Source organism: Cucumis sativus, chromosome 1 (assembly GCF_000004075.3).
Source record: "Cucumis sativus cultivar 9930 chromosome 1, Cucumber_9930_V3, whole genome shotgun sequence".
NCBI classification, from domain to species: Eukaryota; Viridiplantae; Streptophyta; class Magnoliopsida; order Cucurbitales; family Cucurbitaceae; genus Cucumis; species Cucumis sativus.
In genome coordinates, this window is record NC_026655.2 from 65,730 (window position 1) to 91,113 (window position 25,384).

The 25,384-nt window shown below is 37.8% G+C and overlaps 2 protein-coding genes and 1 long non-coding RNA gene across 3 annotated transcripts; all 3 read left to right on the top strand.

Moving 5' to 3' along the window:
- Nucleotides 1–35: 35 nt before the first annotated feature.
- LOC116404997 lies at nt 36–1,370 on the top strand. Its single transcript, XR_004218046.1, has 2 exons — nt 36–273; nt 363–1,370. It is a non-coding gene; the product is annotated as an uncharacterized LOC116404997 (long non-coding RNA).
- Nucleotides 1,371–7,202: 5,832 nt separating this feature from the next.
- On the top strand, nt 7,203–12,213 carry LOC101206845 (auxin response factor 2A). The gene is made up of 14 exons (XM_004137972.3): nt 7,203–7,681; nt 7,771–7,883; nt 8,189–8,284; nt 8,450–8,506; nt 8,592–8,747; nt 8,826–8,910; nt 9,189–9,279; nt 9,365–9,529; nt 9,623–9,742; nt 9,884–9,959; nt 10,046–11,134; nt 11,287–11,477; nt 11,561–11,758; nt 11,869–12,213. Exons 1-13 carry the CDS (start codon nt 7,576–7,578, stop codon nt 11,733–11,735), a joined length of 2,520 nt encoding a protein of 839 aa, XP_004138020.1. The 5' UTR covers nt 7,203–7,575; the 3' UTR covers nt 11,736–11,758; nt 11,869–12,213.
- Nucleotides 12,214–15,142: 2,929 nt separating this feature from the next.
- On the top strand, nt 15,143–25,313 carry LOC101207083 (ATP-dependent Clp protease ATP-binding subunit ClpA homolog CD4B, chloroplastic). The gene is made up of 10 exons (XM_011650576.2): nt 15,143–15,298; nt 15,782–16,361; nt 17,035–17,150; nt 17,241–17,363; nt 17,451–17,636; nt 18,729–18,944; nt 20,803–21,020; nt 23,541–23,616; nt 23,700–23,789; nt 23,945–25,313. The coding sequence occupies exons 2-10, from the start codon at nt 15,794–15,796 to the stop codon at nt 25,121–25,123; spliced, it is 2,772 nt and encodes a 923-aa protein (XP_011648878.1). The 5' UTR covers nt 15,143–15,298; nt 15,782–15,793; the 3' UTR covers nt 25,124–25,313.
- Nucleotides 25,314–25,384: the final 71 nt, after the last annotated feature.

Below are 25,384 nucleotides of genomic sequence, written 5' to 3' on the forward strand. Positions count from 1 at the left end.
CTCAACATCTGTTACAAAAATGTATTTGACTGTTAATCTGCAACATCTATATTCTTTTTATTTATCGGTTATTATTTTTAAAAAAATTGTCAAAAATAGGCTAAAAGTAGAGGGATAAAAAAATTTGAAAGAAAAGTTGATTTGCGAAATTACCCTTCTTTAATTTTACCTTCTTTCCCTTTTTTTTTTCTCATTTTCTTCTTTTATCTCTTCCTTCCCTTCCATGGCATCCTTATTTTCTCCATCCATCAACTCATTCTTCTTATCACAAAGGTAAAGGCAATTCTTTCCTTTTCATCATTCTCTATCTTTATCTCCTTTTCCTTCCCTTCATTTATTGTCTTTTTGCTTTTTTCTTTTAGGATTCAACTGCTTAAATTTCTCCAGTGAGGTTTGGTTGATTTACATTTCTGTTCAATTGCAATTGCATTTTTTTTTTCATATTTTTCCTTGACTGAGATATTTTTACACTTGTGTACGGACGTATATGTCATTTATGCATGCAAATGTCAAAGTGGGAAATCTTTGCATATGGCTTGACTTGCCTTTCACCTTGTTCCCTTTGTTAGTGGCGTTAGTTTTGATTTGTGAAGGATAATTATTATTCTTACTTTTTATATGAGTGAATGAAGCACTTAAATAAGTCGAGAGAATTAAGGCAGGTTGTTGTGGAGAAGCTTGGTCTCCAACTAAAAGTTATTGCTCCTATCAAATAGAAATTTGTGATTTTGATCAGTTGGGAAGAGAGCGAGGATTGTCAATGCAAAAAGGTGGGGAGGAGGAATTATAATTTTAAATAGGTTAGCGTCACAAGGAGATGAAATGGCGTAAAGCAATGCAAAACAAGGGTTTACATTTTACACTGAACACTACAAGAAGCACTTGCTGCTTCCAATCTCTTTTCGTGATAAATTATTTTGAAAACATTACCATCTTTGCTTGTGTCTTTTTTAACATATTAAACTAATAATTTACACTTGTTCTTCTTTTAAAATAGTACTGATAGCCTACTTTTTTTGTATTGAAATTACAAGATACTTGGACCATCCTTCCTTTCTAAGTTTGCTCAACAAAGCTGAAGAGTTTGGATTCAACCATCCAAGAGGGGGTTTGACAATTCTCTTCAAAGAAGATGCCTTCATTGATTTCACTTCAAGATTGCATACCTCTTGAAAAGTAGAGCAAACAAAAGCTACAATTTCCTACCAAAAGAGTGAGGAACAATTTCACCGACTTCTCTTTTCATTCTAGTTTGAGGAGAATCAAAGTAGAATATCATTGTATATTGATTTTCGATAAACATTTAAGTGTATCAAACTAATTACGCATATTAGTAAAACACAACGTGATGACAAGATTATAGTTTTCTATTTTCAAATCTAGATTGGATTTAAGTCTTGAAATTTTTGCAAAACCAAAAGTTGAGTGTTATAAGCCTAATTTATTAAACCTATTATCATAGATGTGTAGGAAGCTCTACAAATTATAGTGAATGTATGTCAATTACATCAACAAGTTAAGTTATCGTGAATCAAACAATAAACATATAAATATTTTAAATACTAGAGTGTATCAAACATCAATCGGTAGATACTTGAAGTAACATTTCAAGTGTATTGGCAATATACGAAAGTATAAACAATTATATATAATGATAATCAACATTTCAAATGCATCAACACAATGTCTTACAACTTACAATAATCAACATTCAATAAATGATTTATTTTGGAGTAAAATCACATATTACATTTCAAGGGTATCGAGTGTAACAAGTGTTCATCAAAAGTATATTAAATGTATGAAGAAGAATCCAGTGCAACAAAGAGTATCAAAAAGTTTCTTATACATCAATATCAATTATATCAAAGAGTATTAAGGTGTATCAAATGTATATCAGTAACAAAGGTTATTTATGACATTCTACGTATAGTATACGTGGGCTGAGTTTTATTTTCATAATTTTTGGAGTGAACATGCTTAATTATTATAACTTGTTTTTGTTTTTTGGAACTGCAAGATACTCCGTTCAATTTTCATAGTTTGCTTGAACACGGACTCCTTTCCATAAATAGAATAAAACAGCATTCAACTGTTCTTGGTCTAAAATCGGAAACTAAAAGCAAGTAATACTTAGATCTTTTAATGCAACAGGAAATTCTGTCAATAATACGGGCTTGGGAAAATGTACAGAGAATGGATAAAAATAAATGAAACTTGCACCATGTTTCATTGGTGTGAGGAACTGTAAATCCTTGGGGATCAAATTATAATCCCAATCCCACGTTGAGGAAACAACGCTCAACCACTGTTGGATTACTTTTATATCAACATGGAGGAACGCTTTTCACTCTTCTTAACTACCATGAAAATGTTTTAGACATTTTCTTTTGCTGGCAGTATGACGAGTCAGGATGTTAAGAGGAAAAAATGAGAATCCTCCCCAAGGTTGAGGAGGAGGGGTGTTAGTTGTACAGAAGACGCTATTGGAATCCAAATCTTGCTTCTTCATCCAAATGGGAGATTGGAAAAACATGGTAAGGCAGCTCTATGACTTTCCTACTTTGCAAATTAATATATACGAAGCCCTCTACATTTATCTCCTCCACCATTAGCCCTTCTAGTTAATATATACAGCATAACACATGCTTTCTTTTTCCGTTGCTTTTAATTGTTTATTAATTTGATACTTTTTTATTCTCAAGACATTTCCTCTACTTGGGTCTTGGCCCTTGAATTGTTTCCTTTTCTGTTCAAATATCTTAAATAATCTTTCATGCTGTGCGAGTACTAAGGAAAGAACATAACAAAATAATCCCTAGAGAGTTCATTTTAATTTATTGGCTGTAATCCACTTAGCTTGTGGGCCAATCCTAAAGTAATTATGATCCCGCAACTCAAAACTCTGATAGCTATGCAAAACTAATTGCATAATGTGTTTTACTACTTCTACTTCTGGGGATGGTTTGGGAGACGATTGGTCATATGTGTTGATCCTTTGTGGTATTTATATGCAGATTAGTGGTTGATAAGTGAAACAACAATGATGACATTAAATGTGGAGGATATATAGGAAGCAGGGTTGATGATGTGTGTTAAAGGAACAAGTCAGGAGTTGTTAGACGTATAGATAGTTGGGATGATAAGGTGACGGTGTAAATGCAAAGTTGGTGGTAGGAAGGCTCAGAGTGTATTGCGCTATCAATGGGCCATAACCATAACTTGAGTGTATCAAGCATGAAACTCTCTTTTCTTTGTTGTGATGGGACTGATCGATATTTTGTGGATTGTCGGATGTTGAATGAGTCTATTTCATTGTTAGATGTTAAGTAAGATAGTTAGTTAGTTGTTAAGTTATAATAGTTACCTAGCATAGCAGTGCAGCAGTAGTAGCAGTAGCAGGGTGAATTAATCAATGTAGTATATACTATACTAGTATAAAAATAGATGGTGCGCAAGGGCATGGAAGTGAGCAAATAAAGTTGGCTCTAAGTAGTAGGTTTTGGGTTTAGGAAGGAAAAGGCAGGGAAGTTTTGTGGGAATGTGTTTCCCATGTGCACGAGTAAGGTGTGTGCGACATATGAATTAAAGATGAGACTGTTGGTATTGTGTTAGAATGTCCATTGGCCATGCTGAAGCCTGAAAATGAGGAGGGGTCCATGCCATCCTATCATAATTATGTTTTGATATTTATGGTTGAAAGAGTGACCCACCGGGTTATTAAGGTTCGAGACAAATGAACATGAACATCATATTTGTCATCATTCCACATCACAGAGAGAGGAGCATTTTTTTCAATGCAAATCGTTTTGCTGTAAATAATAGTAATTTTGTTAGTACAGTGAGATGAGATGAATGTTGTGTGGGGAAGCGGAACGGGAAATGTTTGGTCATTTTAGCAACGGGAAAAGTAAGTTTCTTTCCCTCTTTTTCTGTGGATAAAGAAAAGAGTCACAAATTAATAGTAATGTGGTTGGTAGATAGAACAGCAGAGGAGGTGAGATCAACTATGATTGTTGAATTGAGGCTCTAATTAACAGTTACTACATTGTGCGTGTTGTAGATTTCACGATTAAGATTGTTCAATGCAATTGGAGGCCTTTCTTCTTATTATTTTTCCATAAAAATGATAGTATACTGTTAATGTAAAATGAAAAAAAAGTACAGGGAGATGGCTGGATGTTGGCAAAAGAGGTGTTATTAGAGCCACAGAAGGGGTGAAATGTGAGTATGGTAAGGAGCCATGATTGTGATCGACAGTGCAATCATTTCACACGTGGGGTATATATATATGTAATATCTTCCCTTCTCTATAATATGATATTGAAAAGGATGGTTTAACCTCCAAAGTTGAAATTTAAATTTATGGGGAGTTATGTTTTCTGCTCTGTTTGTTTAGTTTAGTATTAGGAATTAGTCGAGTTGTGGTTGATTTTCTTATAGGGATAGTAAGTTTTATGTTTGGTCCAAGTCACCTAGTGTTGCTTTTGGTGGGAAGGGAGATATCCATTGACATTGTGTGAATAAATGGTAATGTTTAGCAGTGAAAATCACAAATCAGTAAAACTTGCGAGGCAACGGATGACAGATGAAACAGGGCGGGTTGGACAAAGCTATTTCTTTCTGGTGTGTTTCGTTTGTTATAAAGTAAGAGTGAGGTTGAAAATATCAGACAAGGTAGACTATATTTTCAAATATGAATATGATGGTTTTCTAACAAGTGTAGTGGAGAATTGAAATGGAATGTGTAATTACGTGGCACATCAAAACAAGGTCCTTGGTCCAACCAAACTTTGTCAGACCCCTTTCTTCATTATTCAACTTTATTTCGTTTTCTCTTGGGGAACGAGAAGGATTAATTTGTAGTCACGGTTGACTCATTTGTTTGGAATATATTTTTGTTGAAAAGTAGACAATGGTTGCTTTTCTTAACAAGAGGGTGGATCTCCAGCTTTGACCTCACCCATTTCAGTTTCTTTAGTGATTGTTTATTTTTGTTAAAAAAGAAAAAGAAGGAAAGACTTAAGAGGTGAGGTGGGGAAGGGATTCAGGATTCATGTGTTGGTCTTGGTTGGGGTGGGCGGCTGTAGGGTACCAACCAAAGCCAAATGCAACGTGTTCCCTGCCCCTATATGTGGCTATTTTTTCTGAAAGAAAGGAAAGAAAGAAAGAAAGAAAGAAAGAAAGAAAGAAAGAAATGGGGAATAGAAAAAAAGAGAAAAAAAATTGTAACAGCGAATTAAAAAGTTCCACAGTTGAGTAGGCTCAAAGGCTAACTAGGATGGGTGAGTGGGAGCACGTGTTGGTGGTCTATTGGTTGATGCTTAAAGAATCTTCTTTTTTTTTTTTTATAAAGTTGGTAAACTGAATTGAATTTTGGATTTGAAGTCCGTGGATTTCGCCACACTAATCAACTGCATCTGCATTACACTAGGCCCAATTGAAGCCTGTGCCGGGAAGCTTTTATTAGCCTGACGCATAGAAGAGAGAGAGAGAGAGAGAGGGTTTAAGGGTTTATGGGTCTGGATATCTGAAATCTAATATCTATCTACCCAATATAAAAGAGAAGAAGGCAAAGCAAAAGAGGCCAGGAGATTGTTGTGGAATTGTGACTTACTGACTTAAGTGGTTTGGGAGTCAAAATAGCAGTGTTGAGGAGAGAGGAGGCAGGGCCCACTTCGTTGTGGTTATATTTGTTGTCATTGGGAAGCTCACAGTCACAGCTCACCCTAATTCAATAACTAACTAACTAACTAAGGTCTTGTTTTTTAAGCATATGCTTATGTGTTTTGTTACTACCTACTCCACTAAGCTTCTCTTTTAATTTGCACAAGTCATGGTGTTGTGATTTTTACTAAATTTTTGTATATAAAAAAGTTATAATTAGAATGAAGTGAAATGTACATCTATTAATAAAGCTTAGGTTTAGGATGTGGTGTATGTGAAATATTAACATTGATGAGGTCTTTATTTTTATTTTTTTATAAAAAAGAGATGTGTATATATATATATATATAAAAGATTGATGGGTGGGGTGGATCCCACCCAAGGCATGATGATGATGATGGTCATCCTCAATTGAGCAGTCGTCCGTACGCTTACTTTGTTGTTTCAGCTCGTGACCCCTTCCTTTTCCTTCTTCAAGGCAAAGGGCCCTCCCATCCTCTCCTATGCTTCTCCCTTTATGTGCACAGCCACAGGCTCACAGCCCCCCTCTCTTTCTTTAGTTCCCTACATCCTCTATTCTTCATTCCATTCAATTTAAACTAAATTACATTTACCCCTTTCTTTGTATTACAAAATTAATTTATATTGTCTTCATGAATTACCATTACAAAGAAACAGGGTTGCGAAAAAGAGGCTACAAATTATTGTTATTATTATTTTTTTAAAAGAAAAAAAGAAAGAAAGAAAGAAAGAAAAAAGAAGTGAAGGGGGGACAAAGATTCCAACTCTATTTTGTTGCTTTAGGCCATACACAGCACACCAGCTCTTTCATTACCCAACACACTTGGGTCCCACTCTCCAGATTGACACGTGACCCTCAAATATTTAACTCTCTTCTCTATCTTTGCTACAAGTGCGGGCAGCGAGGGGAGTTTTACCTTTTACCCTTACAATTATTGCGTATTTGCAAGTTTAATAATGAATTAGTCATACCATTAGATCAGTTTTTTTTTTTTTTTTTTTTTTTTGTGGGAGGGGGAGAAATCCAACCTCCATCAGTAGTACAAGCTCAGTTATACTCGTTACTTTTATTTTCAGTGTCAACAAAAAAAAAAAAGGACTCTTTATTGAACTGTTTGATAAACATTAAACATAGCAGATTATATTATATTATATTCTCAGGATCTCTCTCTATATACAGATTTGAATTTTTAATTCCAAAACGATGTTTTAAAGATAGAGGCAGCCCACATACGTATGGTAATGCCTTTGTCCCCAAAAAACAAAAAAAAGAAAGAGAGAGAGAAAGGAGTTTAGTTAAGTAAGGTTAGCGTGAAAAGGGGAGGGGTAGTTGAGAAGTAAGGGAGTGACACATGTTAAGCATCCAATCCAACGTTGCCCGTAGATACCACGACAAACCCATTCCCACGTTTCTATTCTATCGTAATTACTATTTTCTCTTACAACGCCGTTACCCTATCACACGCCGACACCTCCTAACGCCGTCTCTCTTTCCTTCAAAATTATTGCCTTTCCTTCTCTCTCCTTCCTTCCTTCACCCATTTCCTTTCCAATTCACCCCACTCCTCTCTGCCTCTTCTTACCCAATTCACCCTCCTAATTCCATCCATATTCCATCCTACTACTGTTTCAGACAGTTGTAGAGAGAAATCCCAAGTTCATGCTCAGCCCAGTTGCAGATGGCCACCGTATCCCCACCCACAATCTAGAGTTTCCTTCCATCCGATTACCCTTTTAACTCTCTCTCTCTCTCTCTCTCATGGGGATTCTCTCATCTTTCCTCCTTACTACCTAGGGTTTTCCACCTTCCTTCTCTTCTTTCCCGCTTTTGCATGACACTTACCAATTCCCTACCTACCTCCGAGATCTGTCATCAGATTCCCTAGAATGGCCTCCTCCGAGGTTTCGATCAACCCCAATTCCGCCTCCTTCAACGACCATGCCGATTCTACCAAAGACACCTCCGATCCACCCAACGCTCTCTCTCCCAGGGGTATTCCTATCTCCTACTCACCTTTTTTTTTCTCTTCTCCTACTCTTTCTTTATTTCTCTTACTCACCTTTCCTCTTCCCTCCCTACAGATGCTGATATCGCTCTCTACACCGAGCTCTGGAATGCTTGTGCTGGTCCTCTCGTTTCTGTTCCTCGTGAAAACGAGCGCGTCTTCTACTTCCCTCAGGGCCACATCGAACAGGTTTTTCCTTCCCTTCTTTCTAATTCTATCACAATATAAATCCTCTCCTAATTCTCTCGTTTTTTTTTTTTTGGGTACTATCTATTACTGTCATTTGCTTGTGTTCCATAATTTTTTTCTCACCTTTCCCTAGCTTGGAACATTCTTTTATGAAAAGGCTCGGCTCTATTTTCACCTCAGATTGCTGGGGTTCATAGGACACCCCCCCCCCCCCCCCCCACCGCGCGCGTCTATTTCTTGGTTTCTAATATCGCCTTCTATTCAATTTTATGGATGATTAATATCTGTTTGGTTTCTGGATGAAGGTGGAAGCATCAACTAGTCAAGTGGCGGACCAGCAGATGCCTGTTTATAACCTTCCATCGAAGATCCTCTGCCGCGTTATTAATGTGCACTTAAAGGTACCGCTGCTCTAATTCTTGGACGTAACTACCAAACTGGGGCTTTCCGTTTCTATATATTCTTCCCTTTTAACAAACATCTGCGAGGCTTGCCGGCTGGGAGTTTTGTACCAGGTAGTTTTACTCTGTTATTGATGTGAGAAATCCTATATCTGTGAATTGCAGGCCGAGCCAGACACCGATGAGGTATTTGCACAGATCACTTTGCTTCCAGAGGCTAATGTAAGTTCCCTTCTTCGTCTTGCAGTTTACAATGTTATGTTGTGTTGCAATGATCTTGACGACCTGATGTGTTTGTTAATTACAGCAAGATGAGCATGCTGTAGACAAGGAACCTCCACCTCCTCCCCCGAGGAGATTTCACGTGCATTCTTTTTGCAAGACTCTGACTGCTTCTGACACTAGTACTCATGGGGGGTTTTCAGTCTTGAGACGCCATGCTGATGAATGTCTTCCACCACTGGTTAGTTCATTCGTATTATTATATGGGTTTACGGCATCTTAAGTCCAAAACTGAATGTTATGGACTTGATTTTGCTAGGACATGTCACGACAGCCTCCTACCCAGGAGTTGGTTGCAAAGGATTTGCATGGAAATGAATGGCGTTTCCGTCATATATTTCGAGGTAATGAATTAATTAATTTGAATTGACCTCTGAGGGATTACAATACAATTTGTTTTATCAATAAAACAGGTTCACATACATAACCTCTCGTTTTAATATATAACACAAAGTCTAGCTTCTTGTGCTACCAATACGGGAACAGTATCTCGAATCTAACGCTTTATTGCCAAATGCGCTGATTAGATGGCAGGGGATTATATTTTGGCGGTTCAGTTAATTTTCTTGATTTGTGAATGGTCTTTCTTTTTGCTAACATTTAAGCTTTTTTGGAATATCAGGGCAACCACGAAGGCATTTGCTTCAGAGTGGTTGGAGTGTCTTTGTGAGCTCAAAAAGACTGGTTGCAGGAGATGCTTTTATATTTTTGAGGTCATCATTAAAAAAATTTTACCCTTCAATTATTTTATTTGATTATCTTTTGGTCTAATTGGAGCCGTCATATTTGCTGAAATAGGGGTGAGAATGGAGAGCTGCGTGTTGGTGTGAGGCGTGCAATGAGACAACATGGCAATGTTCCATCATCGGTCATATCTAGCCACAGCATGCATCTTGGTGTGCTTGCGACTGCTTGGCATGCTATTTCGACAGGCACATTGTTCACTGTCTACTATAAGCCTAGGTAATGCTTATGTAGCATTTCCATATCATGTATGTTTAGTTTGATAATTACAAGTTTTAAGGCAAAGCCTAATTGCTCATAATGTTTGTTCAGGACAAGCCCTTCTGAATTCATTGTTCCATATGACCAGTATATGGAGTCTATCAAGAAGAGCTACACCATAGGAATGCGGTTTAAAATGAGATTTGAAGGTGAAGAGGCTCCTGAGCAGAGGTATGTACCCATAAAATTGGTATTGACAGGATTATACCTTCTAAATATCTACGGTCCTTCCTTTTCTTTCTTCCTGGTTCTCTCTTTCTTGATTAGTTTCTCAATGGAAGCTTATGTATTATTCTAATTTCAACGTTCTAGGTTCACTGGTACTATCATTGGATGTGAAGATGCTGATCCCAAAAGGTGGAAAGATTCCAAGTGGAGATGCCTGAAGGTAGTACGTTTGCAAGACATGTATAACCTCGTTCTTTTTTTTTTTTTTTTGCAAATTTTTAAGCAGCCATTTGTACTTTCTTCTAGGTGAGATGGGATGAAACTTCTACTATTTCTCGTCCAGAGAAAGTCTCACCGTGGAAAATTGAGCCGGCCCTTGCTCCTCCTGCGCTGAATCCCCTTCCTATGACTAGACCTAAAAGGCCTCGATCAAACATGGTCTCTACATCCCCTGATTCCTCTGTTCTTACACGAGAAGGCTCATCAAGAGTGACTGTAGACCCTTCACCAGCCAGTGCGTTTACAAGGGTCTTGCAAGGTCAAGAATTCTCGACCTTGAGAGGTAATTTTATCGATGGCAGTGATCCAGATGCGGCTGAAAAATCTGTTATGTGGCCTCCTTCATTAGATGATGAGAAAGTTGACGTGGTTTCTACATCTAAGAAACATGGAGCAGATAGCTGGATACCTCCAGGAAGGAGTGAGCCAACCTACGCAGATCTACTGTCAGGTTTTGGAACTGATATGGATTCTTCTCATGGTGTTCGTGCTGCCATGGGAGATTCTGCATTAGTCACTGCTAATTCAATCAGAAAGCATGCCATGGAACACGATGGAAAATTTAGCTTCCTTGGTGGTAGCTCATGGTCTGTCTTGCCTTCTGGTCTCTCGCTCAACCTGGTTGACTCCAGTCAGAAGGGTCATATTCGGGCTGGTGACTTATCTTATCAAGTGAGAGGAAATGCTACCTTCAATGGATTTGGCGATCATTCCATATCCCATTGTCATAGAACTGAGCAGCCTCATGGAAATTGGCTGATGCCTCCACCTTCATCTCATTTTGACTATCCAATTCATTCAAGTGAACTGATGTCAAAACCTATGTTATTTCAGAACCAAGATATACTGAAACCCAAAGATGGGAATTGTAAGCTTTTCGGTATTTCCCTTGTTAAAAATCCTGCCATTCCAGACCCTGTAGGTTTGAACAGAAACATGATGAACGAGGCGGATGTGATGCATCCCAATGTACATCAAATCCATTCAAGCGAGTCTGGCCTGAAGTCTGAACTACCTAGGGTTTTAAAGTTGGATAAGTCAGTTGCCATCAGTGAGGCCGATAAGTTGCAGCAAACATGCAAATCACAGGGTACTTCAGCAAGGAGTTGTACGAAGGTTGCTTGCTTTTAACTCTCTCTCTCTCTCTCCCCCCCCCCCCCCCCCAAAAGAAAAGAAAAAAAAAGACCGAAACGCACACACTCCCTTAACTTGTTTATCCGTTTGAGGGATGGATCTGAACAGGTATAATAATTTTCTGTTGATTCCAGGTCCACAAGCAGGGGATTGCACTTGGAAGGTCAGTTGATCTTAGCAGGTTCAACAATTACGATGAACTGGTTGCTGAATTGGACCAACTGTTTGAATTTGGTGGTGAGCTGCAGGCTCCCAAAAAGAATTGGCTTATTGTATATACGGATGATGAAGGTGACATGATGCTTGTTGGAGACGATCCCTGGCGGTAAGGACTAATCATGCATTCATATGTTCTCTTGTCTTTGTGGAATCAAAATTTTGAATAACTCGTGGGTTGGCTTTAATTAGGGAGTTTTGTGGTATGGTTCGGAAGATTTTTATCTATACAAGAGAAGAAGTCCAGAAGATGAATCCAGGATCCCTAAATTTGAAAGGCGATGAAAATCCATCAGTTGAAGGGGAAGAGGTAAAAGAGACCAAAAGTCAGGCAGTTCCTTCGATGTCAGCACCAGAGAGTTCTTAGGTTTTTGCTTTTGTGGGGTATAGGTGAGATTTGAAATATTGATGTGCAAATTAGTAAAAACTTGCCATATTTGGTTTTATTCTTTGCCTATGCTACAATGGTGCGGAAATGAAAGAATCTTGTTTTGTACCAGGATTCTGGTGCGGTACGGAAGGGTAATGCAGCGTGGCCGGAAGGTTGCGGCGTTAAAAGTTAAAGGTAGATGGTAGAAATGATGTATTGAATTTTGGACATGTGCAAGTTAGCATTGTGGAGTCTAGTCCACTGTTATACGTAAAAATATGTATATGCCCGTGTGTCTACGGATGATGGCTGGGCCAGCTTGAGTTTCCAAACCATAATTCCACCTTGTATATAGGCTCTTATTGTAACTCAAGGAATGTAGTGAATCTAAATTCAATTGGGTGCGTTTACTAGTTTGGCTGGTCAGCCGGAATCCGCAATAAAACGCTGACCCCTATAGATTTATATTTAGAAATGTTTGCTAGGCTGAATAGGCAAAAGAAGAGAACACGCTCACACTCATGGAAATGTGTTAAAAAAAGGACCGAGCAGCTAATCTGATGAAAAGCAGTAAAATATATATATATATATTTTCATATTCATGGACAGCAAAATGTTTGAAAACTACAAGAGTTTTATTACTATTTTTGCTATGAGGGTGGTCCAGGAGGCAGGAATTACGTTGTGTAGCAGGCCACGGTTTTTGACTTTAATAAAATGAAACCGAGAAAATTTGTGTCGTACACGTTTTATGCTCTGTTTGCTTACGCTTGGGTAGACGAGAATAATGTTTCCAATGTTCTTATCATATTTCTTCTTCGTCTAAGTTACTGAAGAGTCAACTCACAAGCAAATAATTGAGCATATAAACAAAGTTCTCAAAAGAAAGATTAATTAGGACTGGTTCTTGGTTCTTAGGTAGATGATGCTTTTGTCATGCAATCGTATAGTTAAAACATATAATTTGGAAGTTGAAATGTGACCTTTGGTCCATATTTTCATCTATTGTTTTTATTAGCAATCAAACACCTATTTACTTGTTACTTCATTGAAAGCTTTGTTTAAAAGAAATCAAGTTGTTTACTAGTTTTGTGAAATTTTAGCCTACTCAACAAAACAGATTCATGAGGTGAGCATAATGGAGCACAAAGGAACTTAGTGAAAGCACGAGAGGAGTTCATAGGACTCTTAGAGGAAGGCTTTTGAGCGACTTAATACCAAATCGTTTAGATTATAAATATATGAGAACCATAAAGAAAAGGTTGAAAATTTTAACAGGCGCACCAAATCAAATGTCTTAACTGTTATGACAATAATGACATAACTGTCTATCTAGCCTTAACTCGACGGTTTTTGTCACAGCCCCATCCGGAACGTACCATCTATGTACTGAGTGTGGATATGACTTGGGCGAATCGACGATTCGTGGTGAAACGCCATTACCCCTAGGTACTTATTTAATTTTAAACTAAACCTTAGGCGTGATCATGCCAGTGAAAAGCTTCTAATATGCTGAAATCAGGCAAAATAAAAAAATTAGTAATTCCTTTATTAACAACTTGCTATAACACAAACACACAACTTACAATTTAAAGTAGGGAAATTGTAATGGATAACCATTTCAGCAATAATAATTAAGAATATAACAAAACTTTAAAAAAATTGCAAATATAGCAAAACTATCACTGATAGACTTGTATCGCTGATACATTTCGTATAGTCTATCAACGATAGACCATGTTGCAAATTTTGTATCATTTATAGAATTTAACAAATTTTGCTATATACTTAATTATTTTGAATCTAATTGCTAAATTTGTAACTATCCCTTTAATGTATTACAAAACTTAAGCTAAGTACCACTATGCGACACATCAAGTACTTAGCCGCTGCCTCCTCTTGTCTCGCTTGATGCCACTTCTTCGCTTAACATGAGAAGGGGAAACTTGAAACACAAGCTAATAGCTTAGTGAGTGAAAAAGATTTAGAAATACAATTACATACAATAAAAGCTTTCTTATTTTCAGAAACATCTTAGTGCCTCACTAATTGTTAAACAACACAATTGTCACATTAGCCTTTACTTATTCATAATGCATGGATATTGAACTTCCTCAACGCAAGGACCACGATGGTGAGTACTACTTTCTCATCAACATCCCTACGAACGCTCATTTAGTACCAGTTGCTCGACAATTGACCTGAACACGAACCACTCAACGTGCTTAGAAATTCTTATACCAAGCGGACAATTCAACACATGGCAACCTCTACTCTTATGTGCAAATAATAGTTTGTTTTTTCTTATCAAGAATACTACTAATGGTTTTGTATTCATGCAAACATCGCAACAATACAACTTCACAAACATAGACATACTTCAAATTGGTCACGTTCTTGTATATATATGCGTGTGTGATATTACAACATGAGCATATCTAACAACATGACTGATGATAAAATATTTATCAAAAGCTTGCTTTTATTTTGAACGGTAACTCACTCAACTAAGCGTTTCTCTCCTACCACCTACCTCTTTTTCCCTCTTGTCGTCTGGTCCTACAACGAAGCTTCACATTTGATAAAGCTTCCTCTTATCTAAACACTTGAATTAATCATTTTTCAAACTTATTTATACTCTCCCCAAATCAAGTTTGTCAACATTACACTTATCCTAATCTCGATAGCTCCTACTTAGTGCGTTCCACGTGTTAGTTTAGTATACTTCTTAAATCATGCTTAACTTAAACTTAACCCATGTTTAGCTGACTAATCAGGCTCCTCCTTGCCTATCTCGTCACTTAATAATTGGTTAAGTATTCGTTGCTACCTTCCCCTCTTGCGTTATCTTGTTGTATCGTGTTGATTTTCTTCATAACGCGTTCATTGATTCTTTCGCCTTCTGCCTCATTCCTCGCATTATCTCAAAACACCTACTCAAGTTAACTTCAAAAATTAATTTACAAGAAACTCCTTCTATTATGATGCAAGTTTTGTAGTTTTCCAAAATTTAAGAGAGACATTGTGAACACACAATTAACTTTAACAATCTACCATCCTATATAGACAATAAAAGTCATTGGTTGAGGGTGTGGATGAATACACTATTGAACATTACGTGGCTAGACACTATATCGATGCTTATGGTTTGATTCATTTTTTTGAACGTTAACACATGTTACAACCCACGAAAGAGCAAACATGGATAATTGAACACCACAACATCATAGGTTATGAGAGATCTTTTTAAAATTTAATGTTGAAGTAGAAGTTAAAAAGAGAAATGGTAACTAATAGGCAGAGAAATATAAAAGAGATATTTGTATTATTTGGAAAAATTGGAGTGGAGTGTTGAAAAATGACTTGTAATATTTGTGGACACGAGACAGGCACACCACATCTTTGTATTTTATATACGTTAGAGCGGAAGCCGAATTATCAAAGAAACTACTCATCGCCATCATCATCGTCATAATAATAACAAATAGAAGAGAGGCTCTTCCTCTCAGTCTCATCTTCTCCGCCCTTCCATTTCCACCGAACGCCTTATCAGTATCAAGGTTTTTCTCTCTCCTCTCCCTGTGCGCTGTCTTTCTTTTTTCTTTTAATTTTTAACCTTTACCCTTTCCCCTCACTATTTCCTTTATCTCGATTACGCTGTTTTTCGCTTCTTCCCCATTGAATTCACTTCTTTTTAGCTGTTTATGGCAACCGGGTTTCCCCCTGCTTGCGTCCATCCTGTTTCCGTTCATAGATTCATAAGATCATATACCCATCCCTATATTTTATCATAACAACCTTTAGAAGCCCTAATTCATAAAACTCTACTCACTTTTATAGCCTTTAAGATTCTGTTCTTGTCCACTCATTATCTACAGTTTCTTTAATGTTTTGGTTCCCTTAAATGTCAAAATCGAGTATTTTATATATATACATATATATATTTTTAATTTCAAATTTAATGGATTACGTTCTGGTTACCAGCACTAGCAACACCTCCTTTGAGATCTTCCATTAACATCTTTTTCTTTAAACGCTGACAGGCTGTGGATATCATGGCTAGAGTTCTGGTTCAGTCGACAAATATTCCTGGTTTGGTCGGTGGGAGAAAGAATGGCCTTACAACAAGGGGGTCGGCAAATGTAAAACGGGCTGTTAAAATGATGTCCACCGCGCATTCACCTGGTTTGAGAATAAGAAATTTCTCTGGACTCAGAGGATTTAATTCTTTGGATAACATGTTGAGAAGTAGACAAAATTTTCATTCCAAGGTGGCCACTGCAATCTCTTCGAGGCGACGAAAGGCTAGCAGATGTGTTCCAAGGGCTATGTTTGAGCGGTTTACAGAAAAGGCAATTAAAGTCATCATGCTTGCCCAGGAGGAAGCGAGGCGGCTTGGTCACAATTTTGTTGGCACGGAGCAGATACTTTTAGGTCTTATTGGCGAAGGCACTGGCATCGCTGCTAAGGTTCTTAAATCCATGGGAATTAATCTTAAAGATGCGCGCGTGGAGGTGGAGAAGATAATTGGTAGGGGCAGTGGCTTCGTTGCTGTAGAAATTCCATTCACTCCTCGTGCAAAGCGTGTTTTGGAACTTTCTCTCGAGGAAGCTCGCCAACTAGGTAACATCTCTTTCCCATCCCGTTCTGCTTCCTCGGGTAAAAAAAAAAAAAAGAAAAGAAAAGAAAAAGAACTAAACAGGACAGCATGTCAATTTGATTTCTCTCCTGAATAGTTGTCAATTTCAATTTATTTATTTATTTATTTATTGTTGTTATGCACGCTTGTATTTTGGTTCATCATTTAACATGAACTTCAACCCCCGTGGCCAGCTTTGTGGTAAGTAAGTGCTTGAGGCTTTGGTGGGAGGCTCAAGATCTGGCTCCAAATCTAGAATGCTTTATAAGAGATTTATTGTTGTCTCCTGGAGCTCTAATGTGGAGCGCACAGTCTCTCCATGTAATAGCAGCAGCAGCACTAGTGTGTGTGTCTATGTAAAGCTTCATTTGAGTCATGTAACTGATTTTGTACTTGGCTAGCATTTCATTGAAGTGTTCAGTTTTTCTTTGAGCTTGAAATTTTAAATGTTTCACTCCCTTTTATTTTTATTTTTATATTTTACTATTTTTTCTTGCACCGAAAGAATTTTCTTTGGCTCATAGTCAATAGTTAAGGATGTGTCTATATTTAGGTCCATGTTTTATTAGTTGGATCCTGTCTTATATATGCCGTTGGACTTCTTAACATTGTATTGGCTACTAATCTTGCATGGAACTTTTTTTACTGCACTTCCAGGCCACAATTATATTGGGTCAGAGCACTTGCTTCTGGGACTACTCCGTGAAGGTGAGGGTGTTGCGGCTCGTGTTCTGGAAAACCTAGGTGCCGATCCTAGTAACATTCGCACTCAGGCATGAAGTTCACTTTGACACTAATTTAGTTTACTAACTCCAGGTAAACTCTTTATTTTTAACTTAATGTTCTATAAATTGAGCAAACAGGTTATTCGAATGGTTGGTGAGAGCACTGAGGCTGTTGGTGCTGGTGTTGGAGGAGGAAGCAGTGGGAACAAGATGCCAACCTTGGAAGAGTATGGCACAAATTTAACTAAGCTGGCTGAAGAGGTTAATTCCAGTGACTTCTGATTCGGAGCTGTTTGTTGTAATAAAACATGGGTTCTAAATCCTAATGTCGATTGCTTGCCTCTTCAGGGTAAATTAGATCCCGTTGTTGGAAGGCAGCAGCAAATAGAACGTGTAACCCAGATTTTGGGTCGGCGGACAAAAAATAATCCTTGCCTCATTGGTGAGCCTGGTGTTGGGAAAACTGCTATTGCAGAAGGTCTGGCGCAAAGGATTGCTAATGGGGATGTCCCTGAAACAATCGAAGGAAAGAAGGTTAGAGTTCTTTTTCAACCATAACAGGGTCCTTTTTTTTTGTAAGAATTATGAGTTCAAGAAAATACTTGTTGTGCATTAAACATTTAATTACCGATGCACTAATTAATAAAGCAGTGGTTTTTTTGGCTTCCAACCGTGTGTTCTCTTGGAAATTTGGAAAGAAATGAACTATAATATTTTTTTATAATATGCTGGAGAATAGTTGAGGTGTGTGATATGATTCATTCTGTGAGCTCTCCCACTGGTGTATTCTCTCTTTTCCCATGGTTCTTTTGTTTTCTTCTTCACTAGTACCTAATTGGAGCACCTTTTAATGAGCTTCTTCAGCTCCCCGCAGTTTTGTACTTGTTCACCTTTTCCACTTAAAGTATCTTTTCTGTTTCTAAGGAAACACGGAAGAGGAAGAAGATCTACGTGGAATCATATCTACAGTAATTATTGTGCATTAAGTGTAACTGGGAAAAATGTAAATCATGTCTACGAACTTGAATTTGTGTAATTTCTTCCCATGTACTTTCCTGTTTGATTTTTTCATTGAACTGTTTTACGCTTGTGGTTTTGGTAACTTTTGTTTGGGGATGCTGGTATAATTTTATAATCTCCCTGTTTGGGGTTATAAGTAAATGAAAAAAAAATGAATATATTTATATATATACAACACGTATTTAGGAGACTAACTTGATTCTAAAAAACTGTAGGGATCCTTTGGTTATTTGTAAACAAACTCATTCTAGATTCTGATAAACTGGAGAGAACTTGTTCTTGACCTCCTTTTGTTTGTGATTGGGACATCTAGATTTTTGCAACTATTGTGCAAATACCATAATGGTGGTTAAGCTCTTTGTTGTTTGCTAATACCAGAGGTTCTATAGGCCATCTTGGTGGCCTAACTTGAAATGAAAATGTCTTTTGATATGCAAGTCAGCAAGCTCTGACAAATGTTCTCTTGAGACAAATCAAGGGACTGCTGGACAGATTGAATTGTGTTTGTTAAACCTGGTTTGAACATTTTTTTGAGTAAGCTATTTGTCTTCATTATGTTTGGAAATAACTTGTTGAAGTATTTGTTTAAAAATTTCTGTTGTGTAGGTTATAACCCTGGATATGGGGCTTCTCGTTGCTGGCACAAAATATCGTGGAGAATTTGAGGAAAGATTAAAGAAACTGATGGAGGAAATTAAACAAAGTGATGAGATTATCCTTTTTATTGATGAGGTGCACACATTAATTGGAGCAGGGGCTGCAGAAGGAGCCATTGATGCGGCAAACATATTGAAACCTGCTCTCGCAAGAGGTGAACTGCAGGTAATCCTTCGCATCTCGTTGAGATACTATAATTTAATTTATCTTCTCTTTGATTTTGTGATAAGAAACATTCCCACCAAGGAAAGATATTGCATGAATGCTTTCCTCTCTAGGTTAACATTGTATAATTATCGAACAGTTATTTGTGAAGGACTCCCCGAAATGTGGTTTGAACAATATCAATATCACAAAAAATATCTATGGTTTTTTCTTTATTGTGAAAAAGTTTCTGGTTTCTTTACAACCATGTGGCCCACAAGAAAAGCTCCAGTGCCACACTTCTAAAGATCTCTAGCCTTTTCTTTCAACTACTATGTGATAGAGTTTCAAATAATCAAAACTTCAATGTGATTGATGAAGCAGAAGTGCACATCAATGGAACTCAACATAAGAAACCAACTGGTAGAGGTAAAACGACAATGTATGAAATGATGATTGTGGCTCTCTCCATTAGGAAAGGAAAAATATTAACCCTGAGGGGATGAGCCCAACTTTGATTCTTCTTTAGGAGTCTATCTCGAGTGTTTAGGCTTCTGTATGCATGGGACTACAGAAAATACTCAACTCGGAGAGCAAAAATTGTAACCTAGGGGAGAAAAGCCCAACTTCAATTTTCTTAGAGGTCTTATTTAAACTTTTCTATGAAAGGGTCCGTTGAAAAAACTCAACTTTGAAAAGTAAATCATTAACCTGAGGGGAGAAGGCCTACTTCAATTTTTCTTTGGAAGTCTTAACTTGAGTATTTCAGCTTCTATATATACAAGGGACCACTGAAAAAAATCAATGTGGACAGCAAAAACAGTAATCGAAGTGGAGAAGTGCTTGACTTTGATTTTTCCTTGGAAGTTGGATATGAGTTTTAACATTTAAGCTTCTGGGATCTGTATGCAAGGGACCAGCGAAAAACTCGACTTTCTTTAGCTCTCAGCCTCTCAGCTGCTGCAAACTAGATGCACAAGGAGGAACCTTCTAAGAAAATAGTAAGGAGTTGAAAGTGCCTATTTTAGACTGTAAGAACTGGAGTCTGGAGCTATCAAGGGTACATGTCCCCTATCTTAGTTCAGCATTAATGATCTTGTTCTTATCTCTATTCTTATTCGCCCAGTTTTGTTTTGCCATCAGTTTGTCTTTTATGTTACATGGCAAGGAGGGCATCTCTTATCCGCATTCTCTTTGAATGTGTTTTTTCTCAGTATTGTTGGTTTTTGCATTTCATTGCCTTTGATCTTTAATGGTTGTTTTCTGACTCGTGGAAGTGGAACACCGACCAGCTTCTTTGTCGAACTATTTGGAACTCACAATCTTATTTACTGATGCTTACTGCGGTCAAGGCCTTGCTTTCTGAGATTTGGATGGATAAAAAGTCACATCTTTTAACAGTCTTCTCAACCTTTTTATTTCCTTTTTATTCGGCTCAGTTCAAGTCTTCTTCATAGTGTTCTCTCTCCAAGAAGTTTCAAGGATGTTTACTGACCTGCTTTCATTATTATTTTCTTTTTATAATTGTGTCCTCTTAAATTTCTTGTTAGTTTAAGATTCTTGTTTTTCTTTGTCTCTGTTATGTTTTGTTTTTTGTATTCTTTTATATCCCAGAGCATTTGTTTCTTTTGTTTCCTTAATGGAAAGTTTTGTATCATTTTCTGAAAAAGTTAGAAAGAAAGAAAGAAAGAGGGACACCGTTATGACAAGAAGCACGATAGTTGCTAAATATAGGATTATAAATCTTTATGTATTTGAGTTTCTAAGAATTGTTGGCTAGTTGTTTTCCATCTATGCAAGTCCTAAAACGTTTCATTTGGAGTTGGACCTCTTATTTCTTGGCTCTTAGAGCTGCTTATCTGGTTCTCTATTTTTACAGTGCATTGGAGCCACAACATTGGATGAATACAGGAAGCACATTGAGAAAGACCCAGCCTTAGAAAGGAGATTTCAGCCGGTCAAAGTGCCGGAGCCGTCTGTGGATGAAACCATACAGATTTTGAAAGGCCTTAGGGAACGCTATGAAATTCACCACAAACTTCGTTACACAGATGAAGCATTAGTAGCTGCTGCGCAGCTGTCATACCAGTACATCAGGTATGTTATTGATCGGTTCATCTGGAAGTATTTTCTGTTACAAGAGGGTGATAGTGCTGATGAAGTATCAAAATGAAAATTTTCTTGATTACCTATCTTTTTTACCAACAATTTCAGTAATGTGGTTCATTCTTTTGCATGTTCAAAGAACAAAGCCACACATCCGGTTTGAATATCGATTTTGGAATTAAGGAGCAAACTTTTTTTTTTCATTTTTTTCAATTCCCTGTGTGGCTGTGCGGTTCACTGAGCTTAGTAATTTATAGAGTGCTCATGGAGCTATGCGTTCCCATATCTCTTGTTTTGGGGAAGCATCATGGGACCCTGGAACATGGTTTTCAAAGTGAGGTCAGTGTGAACCAGCATAGTGCTGACTGCTGAGGCACCTGTTGCAATTATGTTACCCCTCTTTTTTCTTCTCTCTTGAACCCCATTTTGAGGACTTAGATCACAAAGGGGAAAAATAGTTTGCCTGCATACACTAGTTTTCTTTAGTGATTCAAAGGGAAGGCGAAGAGCATGCTTCCCCCTGCCCCTGATGCAGACAATTTGTTTTTAAACACGTTCATTGTCGTTCGCTGTTTAGGCATCGACCATGATCCTTCCGCAGATTCACTTACGGAAACCTTGATACGGCTTCTTCTTCTTTAAATGAAGGTTTAGTGGACTCCTCACGACGTCGTGGGCAACGAACCGCTCATGTCGTCGTGATTCAAACACTTCATTGAACAATTCAATCGGTAGGAGCAGTGGGTGGTGTGTACAAAGGGCAAGGATGTAGTCAACGCATGACTCGCGCTTACTAGGAATACCTTGTTGAAGACCAACAATTGCAATGATGACCTGTCCCCATCACGATGAAATTTCAAAGATTACTCGGACCCGTCGGCTATAGATTTGCACATTGAATGTATTCAACGGGTCAATATCCTTGTACTATAGCTGATAGGCCCGAGTAATCTTTGAAATTTCATCGTGATGGAGATATATCATTGCAATTGTTGGTTTCAACGAGGAATTCTTAGTAAGCGCGAGCCATCAGCTTGTGTTGACTACGTCCCTGCCCTTTCTACACACCGCCCATCGCTCCTACCGATTAAATGGTCTAGTGAAAGTGTTCGGATCACGGCGATGTGAGAGCTTTGTTGCCCACAATGTCGCGAGAAGTCCACTAAACTTTATCATTTAGAGGAAGAAGTCGTAACAAGGTTTCCGTAGGTGAGCCTGCTGAAGGATCATTGTCGATGCCTGAAGGATCAAGCGAATGGGTTAAAAAACCTATTGTCTGCGTTAGGGGCGGGGGTGAAGCATGCTCTTTGAGGCACCAAATGTTTGTTAAGTTTTCTTTTCCTGGGACTAAAAGCTATCAATTCTTATGAACTTTTGCAGAAAGCTTCCTTTTGCAATATCTTATGCCTTTGTGTTGGCAAGTGGAGATTTTCTCAACCATATTTTCTTTATTTGTTTTCACTCTCGATGGTGTTGGTTCAAATTATTCTCCGCCCTTGGGTTCTCACGAATTATTCTCTATCCTTGGTTTCTAGTGGGCTCTCATGGATAAATTGTGTGATAATGTTATGCAGATTCTTTGTGGCCTAGAACCTAGAAGCTTATGTTCTACAGTCTCAGTTAAATCCATTGTCTTTAAATTATTGACGGAAAGAAATCAACGTATTTTTTAGGGGAAGCTTTTGCAAATTTCGAATTAGCTCTTTTAAAGTCTTCCTCTTGGTGTTTTTTTACCAAAGGATTCAAGGGGTTGTTTCTTTAAGATATTTATTGGAGAATTCTACTGTTCCTTATCGATCATTTATTGTTCTCTTATTTGTTCCCTATGTTTCTTCTGTAATTATCGTTTCGTGGATTTGTTCTATTCTTTTTTCATTCTTTGTTTACATTGTATCTTGGAGTATTAGTCTCTTTTCATTTTCTTCATGAAAAGTGTGTAATATCCTTTGGAAAAAAATGGAAAGAGAGAAAAAAACTGATTGTTTATTGAGGAAAATTAAGGAATAAGAATGTTGAAAAATAAAGAAGTCCAAGAACTTAATACAGATGGATTCCTATCCAACAAGATCAAACCAGAATCGTGATGCTTGTTAAGTTCTAAATTTTCATCACGGTAGCATACTTTAAACTACGGTTTTCTATATTATGTACCTTACCTCGTTAAGGCTCATTTCTTTCACCATCGGCTTTTTGTACCCAGTAGTTCCTGCCTTGTAAAAGATAATGCCTTGAAAATTATGTTATGTTTTAACGTTGACTTGTTCTACCTCCTAATTATTGACTGATGCTTTGATTGGATAAAGATTTTATAATATTCAAGTGCATATTTTAGTACCGTAAAGTAGGATGAGTGTCAAACTATTTCCTTGATATGTCTTTGCATGATGATTCCGTTGACTTGCTTAGTTGATAGATTGCCTTTTCATCTCTATTGTCTGATATAATTAGTTTAGATTATATTTTCTTTTCGTAATTGGTATGCGGGTATTGTCTGATAACTGTAAATTTCAGTGATCGTTTCTTGCCTGATAAGGCAATCGATTTAGTTGATGAAGCAGGTTCTCGAGTTCGCCTTCGTCATGCTCAAGTATGTTCTCCTCATCCTCGCAACCTCACCAGCCTTCTCTTTGCTTCTTCATGATTATGCTACTTTTTTAATGTTATTTACAGCTACCTGAGGAAGCAAGGGAGCTTGAGAAAGAGCTGAGGCAGATCACAAAGGAGAAGAATGAGGCGGTTCGCAGTCAAGACTTTGAGAAGGTAAATTATTTCTCTTTCATTTTTAATGTTGTTCCACCATTTGGGTTAGTTTGCTGAAAGACTGGAATTGCATGATGGTTAAATTTTTAGTCTTGTCATGCCATTTCATTAGTTGATACAGCTCTAGCAAATGAAACTAAGTGAACTTAAAACAGGCTGGGGAATTGCGTGATAGAGAAATGGAACTTAAGACTAAGATCTCTGCTCTAGTAGATAAGGGCAAGGAGATGAGCAAGGCTGAAAGCGAGGCAGGAGATGTAGGCCCTGTTGTGACTGAAGTTGATATTCAGCATATTGTTTCCTCCTGGACTGGCATTCCTGTTGAGAAAGTATCTACTGATGAATCTGATCGCCTCCTCAAAATGGAAGAGACCCTCCATAAGAGGGTTATTGGTCAAGATGAAGCAGTTCAAGCCATCAGTCGTGCCATACGCCGAGCTCGTGTTGGTTTGAAGAATCCCAATCGTCCAATTGCAAGCTTTATATTTTCTGGTCCAACTGGTGTTGGTAAATCTGAGTTAGCGAAAGCATTGGCTGCATACTATTTTGGGTCTGAAGAAGCAATGATTCGCCTTGATATGAGTGAATTTATGGAAAGGCATACAGTCTCCAAGCTCATTGGTTCCCCTCCTGGTTATGTTGGTTACACGGAAGGTGGTCAATTGACAGAGGCTGTTCGACGTCGTCCATACACAGTTGTGCTCTTTGATGAGATCGAGAAGGCTCATCCTGATGTATTCAACATGATGCTTCAAATTTTAGAGGATGGAAGGTTGACAGATAGCAAGGGCAGGACTGTAGACTTCAAAAATACACTTTTGATAATGACATCAAATGTGGGAAGCAGTGTTATAGAGAAGGGAGGTCGGAGAATGGGGTTCGACCTTGATTACGACGAGAAGGATAGTAGTTATAACCGAATCAAGAGCTTGGTGACAGAGGAACTGAAACAATACTTCAGGCCTGAGTTCTTGAATAGGTTGGATGAAATGATTGTCTTCCGTCAGCTCACAAAACTGGAAGTGAAGGAGATTGCGGATATAATGCTGAAGGAGGTGTTTGATAGGTTAAAAGCGAAAGAAATTGACCTTCAAGTGACAGAGAGATTTAGAGATAGGGTAGTGGAGGAAGGATATAACCCAAGCTACGGTGCGAGACCTTTGAGAAGGGCAATAATGAGACTTTTGGAGGACAGCATGGCAGAGAAGATGCTGGCAAGGGAGATCAAGGAGGGTGACTCGGTAATCGTGGATGTTGATTCGGATGGAAATGTTACAGTACTCAACGGCAGCAGTGGTGCTCCTGAATCCTTGCCGGATGCCATCCCTGTGTAAACTACATTTTATTACATAGAGATAACATTCTTACTAGCTCATAAAATGTATTTCGAACTTCATCTTATTTAAATTAGTAGGTTGTACACTCGAGACGGAGAAAAAAAGAAAAGAAATTAATGTATCGTAATTTGCTTCTCAATGGATGCTAGCTAATTGTCGATTTGGTAGTATAGCTGATTTATGTTTATTGCTCCTGTTCTCTCTAGCTGTAATATTCAGAAGAAAACAAATGATTCTACACTGAAATCGTCAGTAATA

What these genes read in the sequence shown, in the direction of transcription:
- LOC101206845 (XM_004137972.3), top strand. Translation starts at nt 7,576, where the DNA reads ATGGCCTCCTCCGAGGTTTCGATCAACCCCAATTCCGCCTCCTTCAAC. An exon ending in ATGAATGTCTTCCACCACTG is followed by an intron (nt 8,748 to 8,825) that starts GTTAGTTCATTC and finishes TGATTTTGCTAG; the next exon opens with GACATGTCACGACAGCCTCC. An exon ending in CAGCAAGGAGTTGTACGAAG is followed by an intron (nt 11,135 to 11,286) that starts GTTGCTTGCTTT and finishes TGTTGATTCCAG; the next exon opens with GTCCACAAGCAGGGGATTGC.
- LOC101207083 (XM_011650576.2), top strand. Translation starts at nt 15,794, where the DNA reads ATGGCTAGAGTTCTGGTTCAGTCGACAAATATTCCTGGTTTGGTCGGT. An exon ending in TAACTAAGCTGGCTGAAGAG is followed by an intron (nt 17,364 to 17,450) that starts GTTAATTCCAGT and finishes TTGCCTCTTCAG; the next exon opens with GGTAAATTAGATCCCGTTGT. An exon ending in AAACAATCGAAGGAAAGAAG is followed by an intron (nt 17,637 to 18,728) that starts GTTAGAGTTCTT and finishes TCTGTTGTGTAG; the next exon opens with GTTATAACCCTGGATATGGG.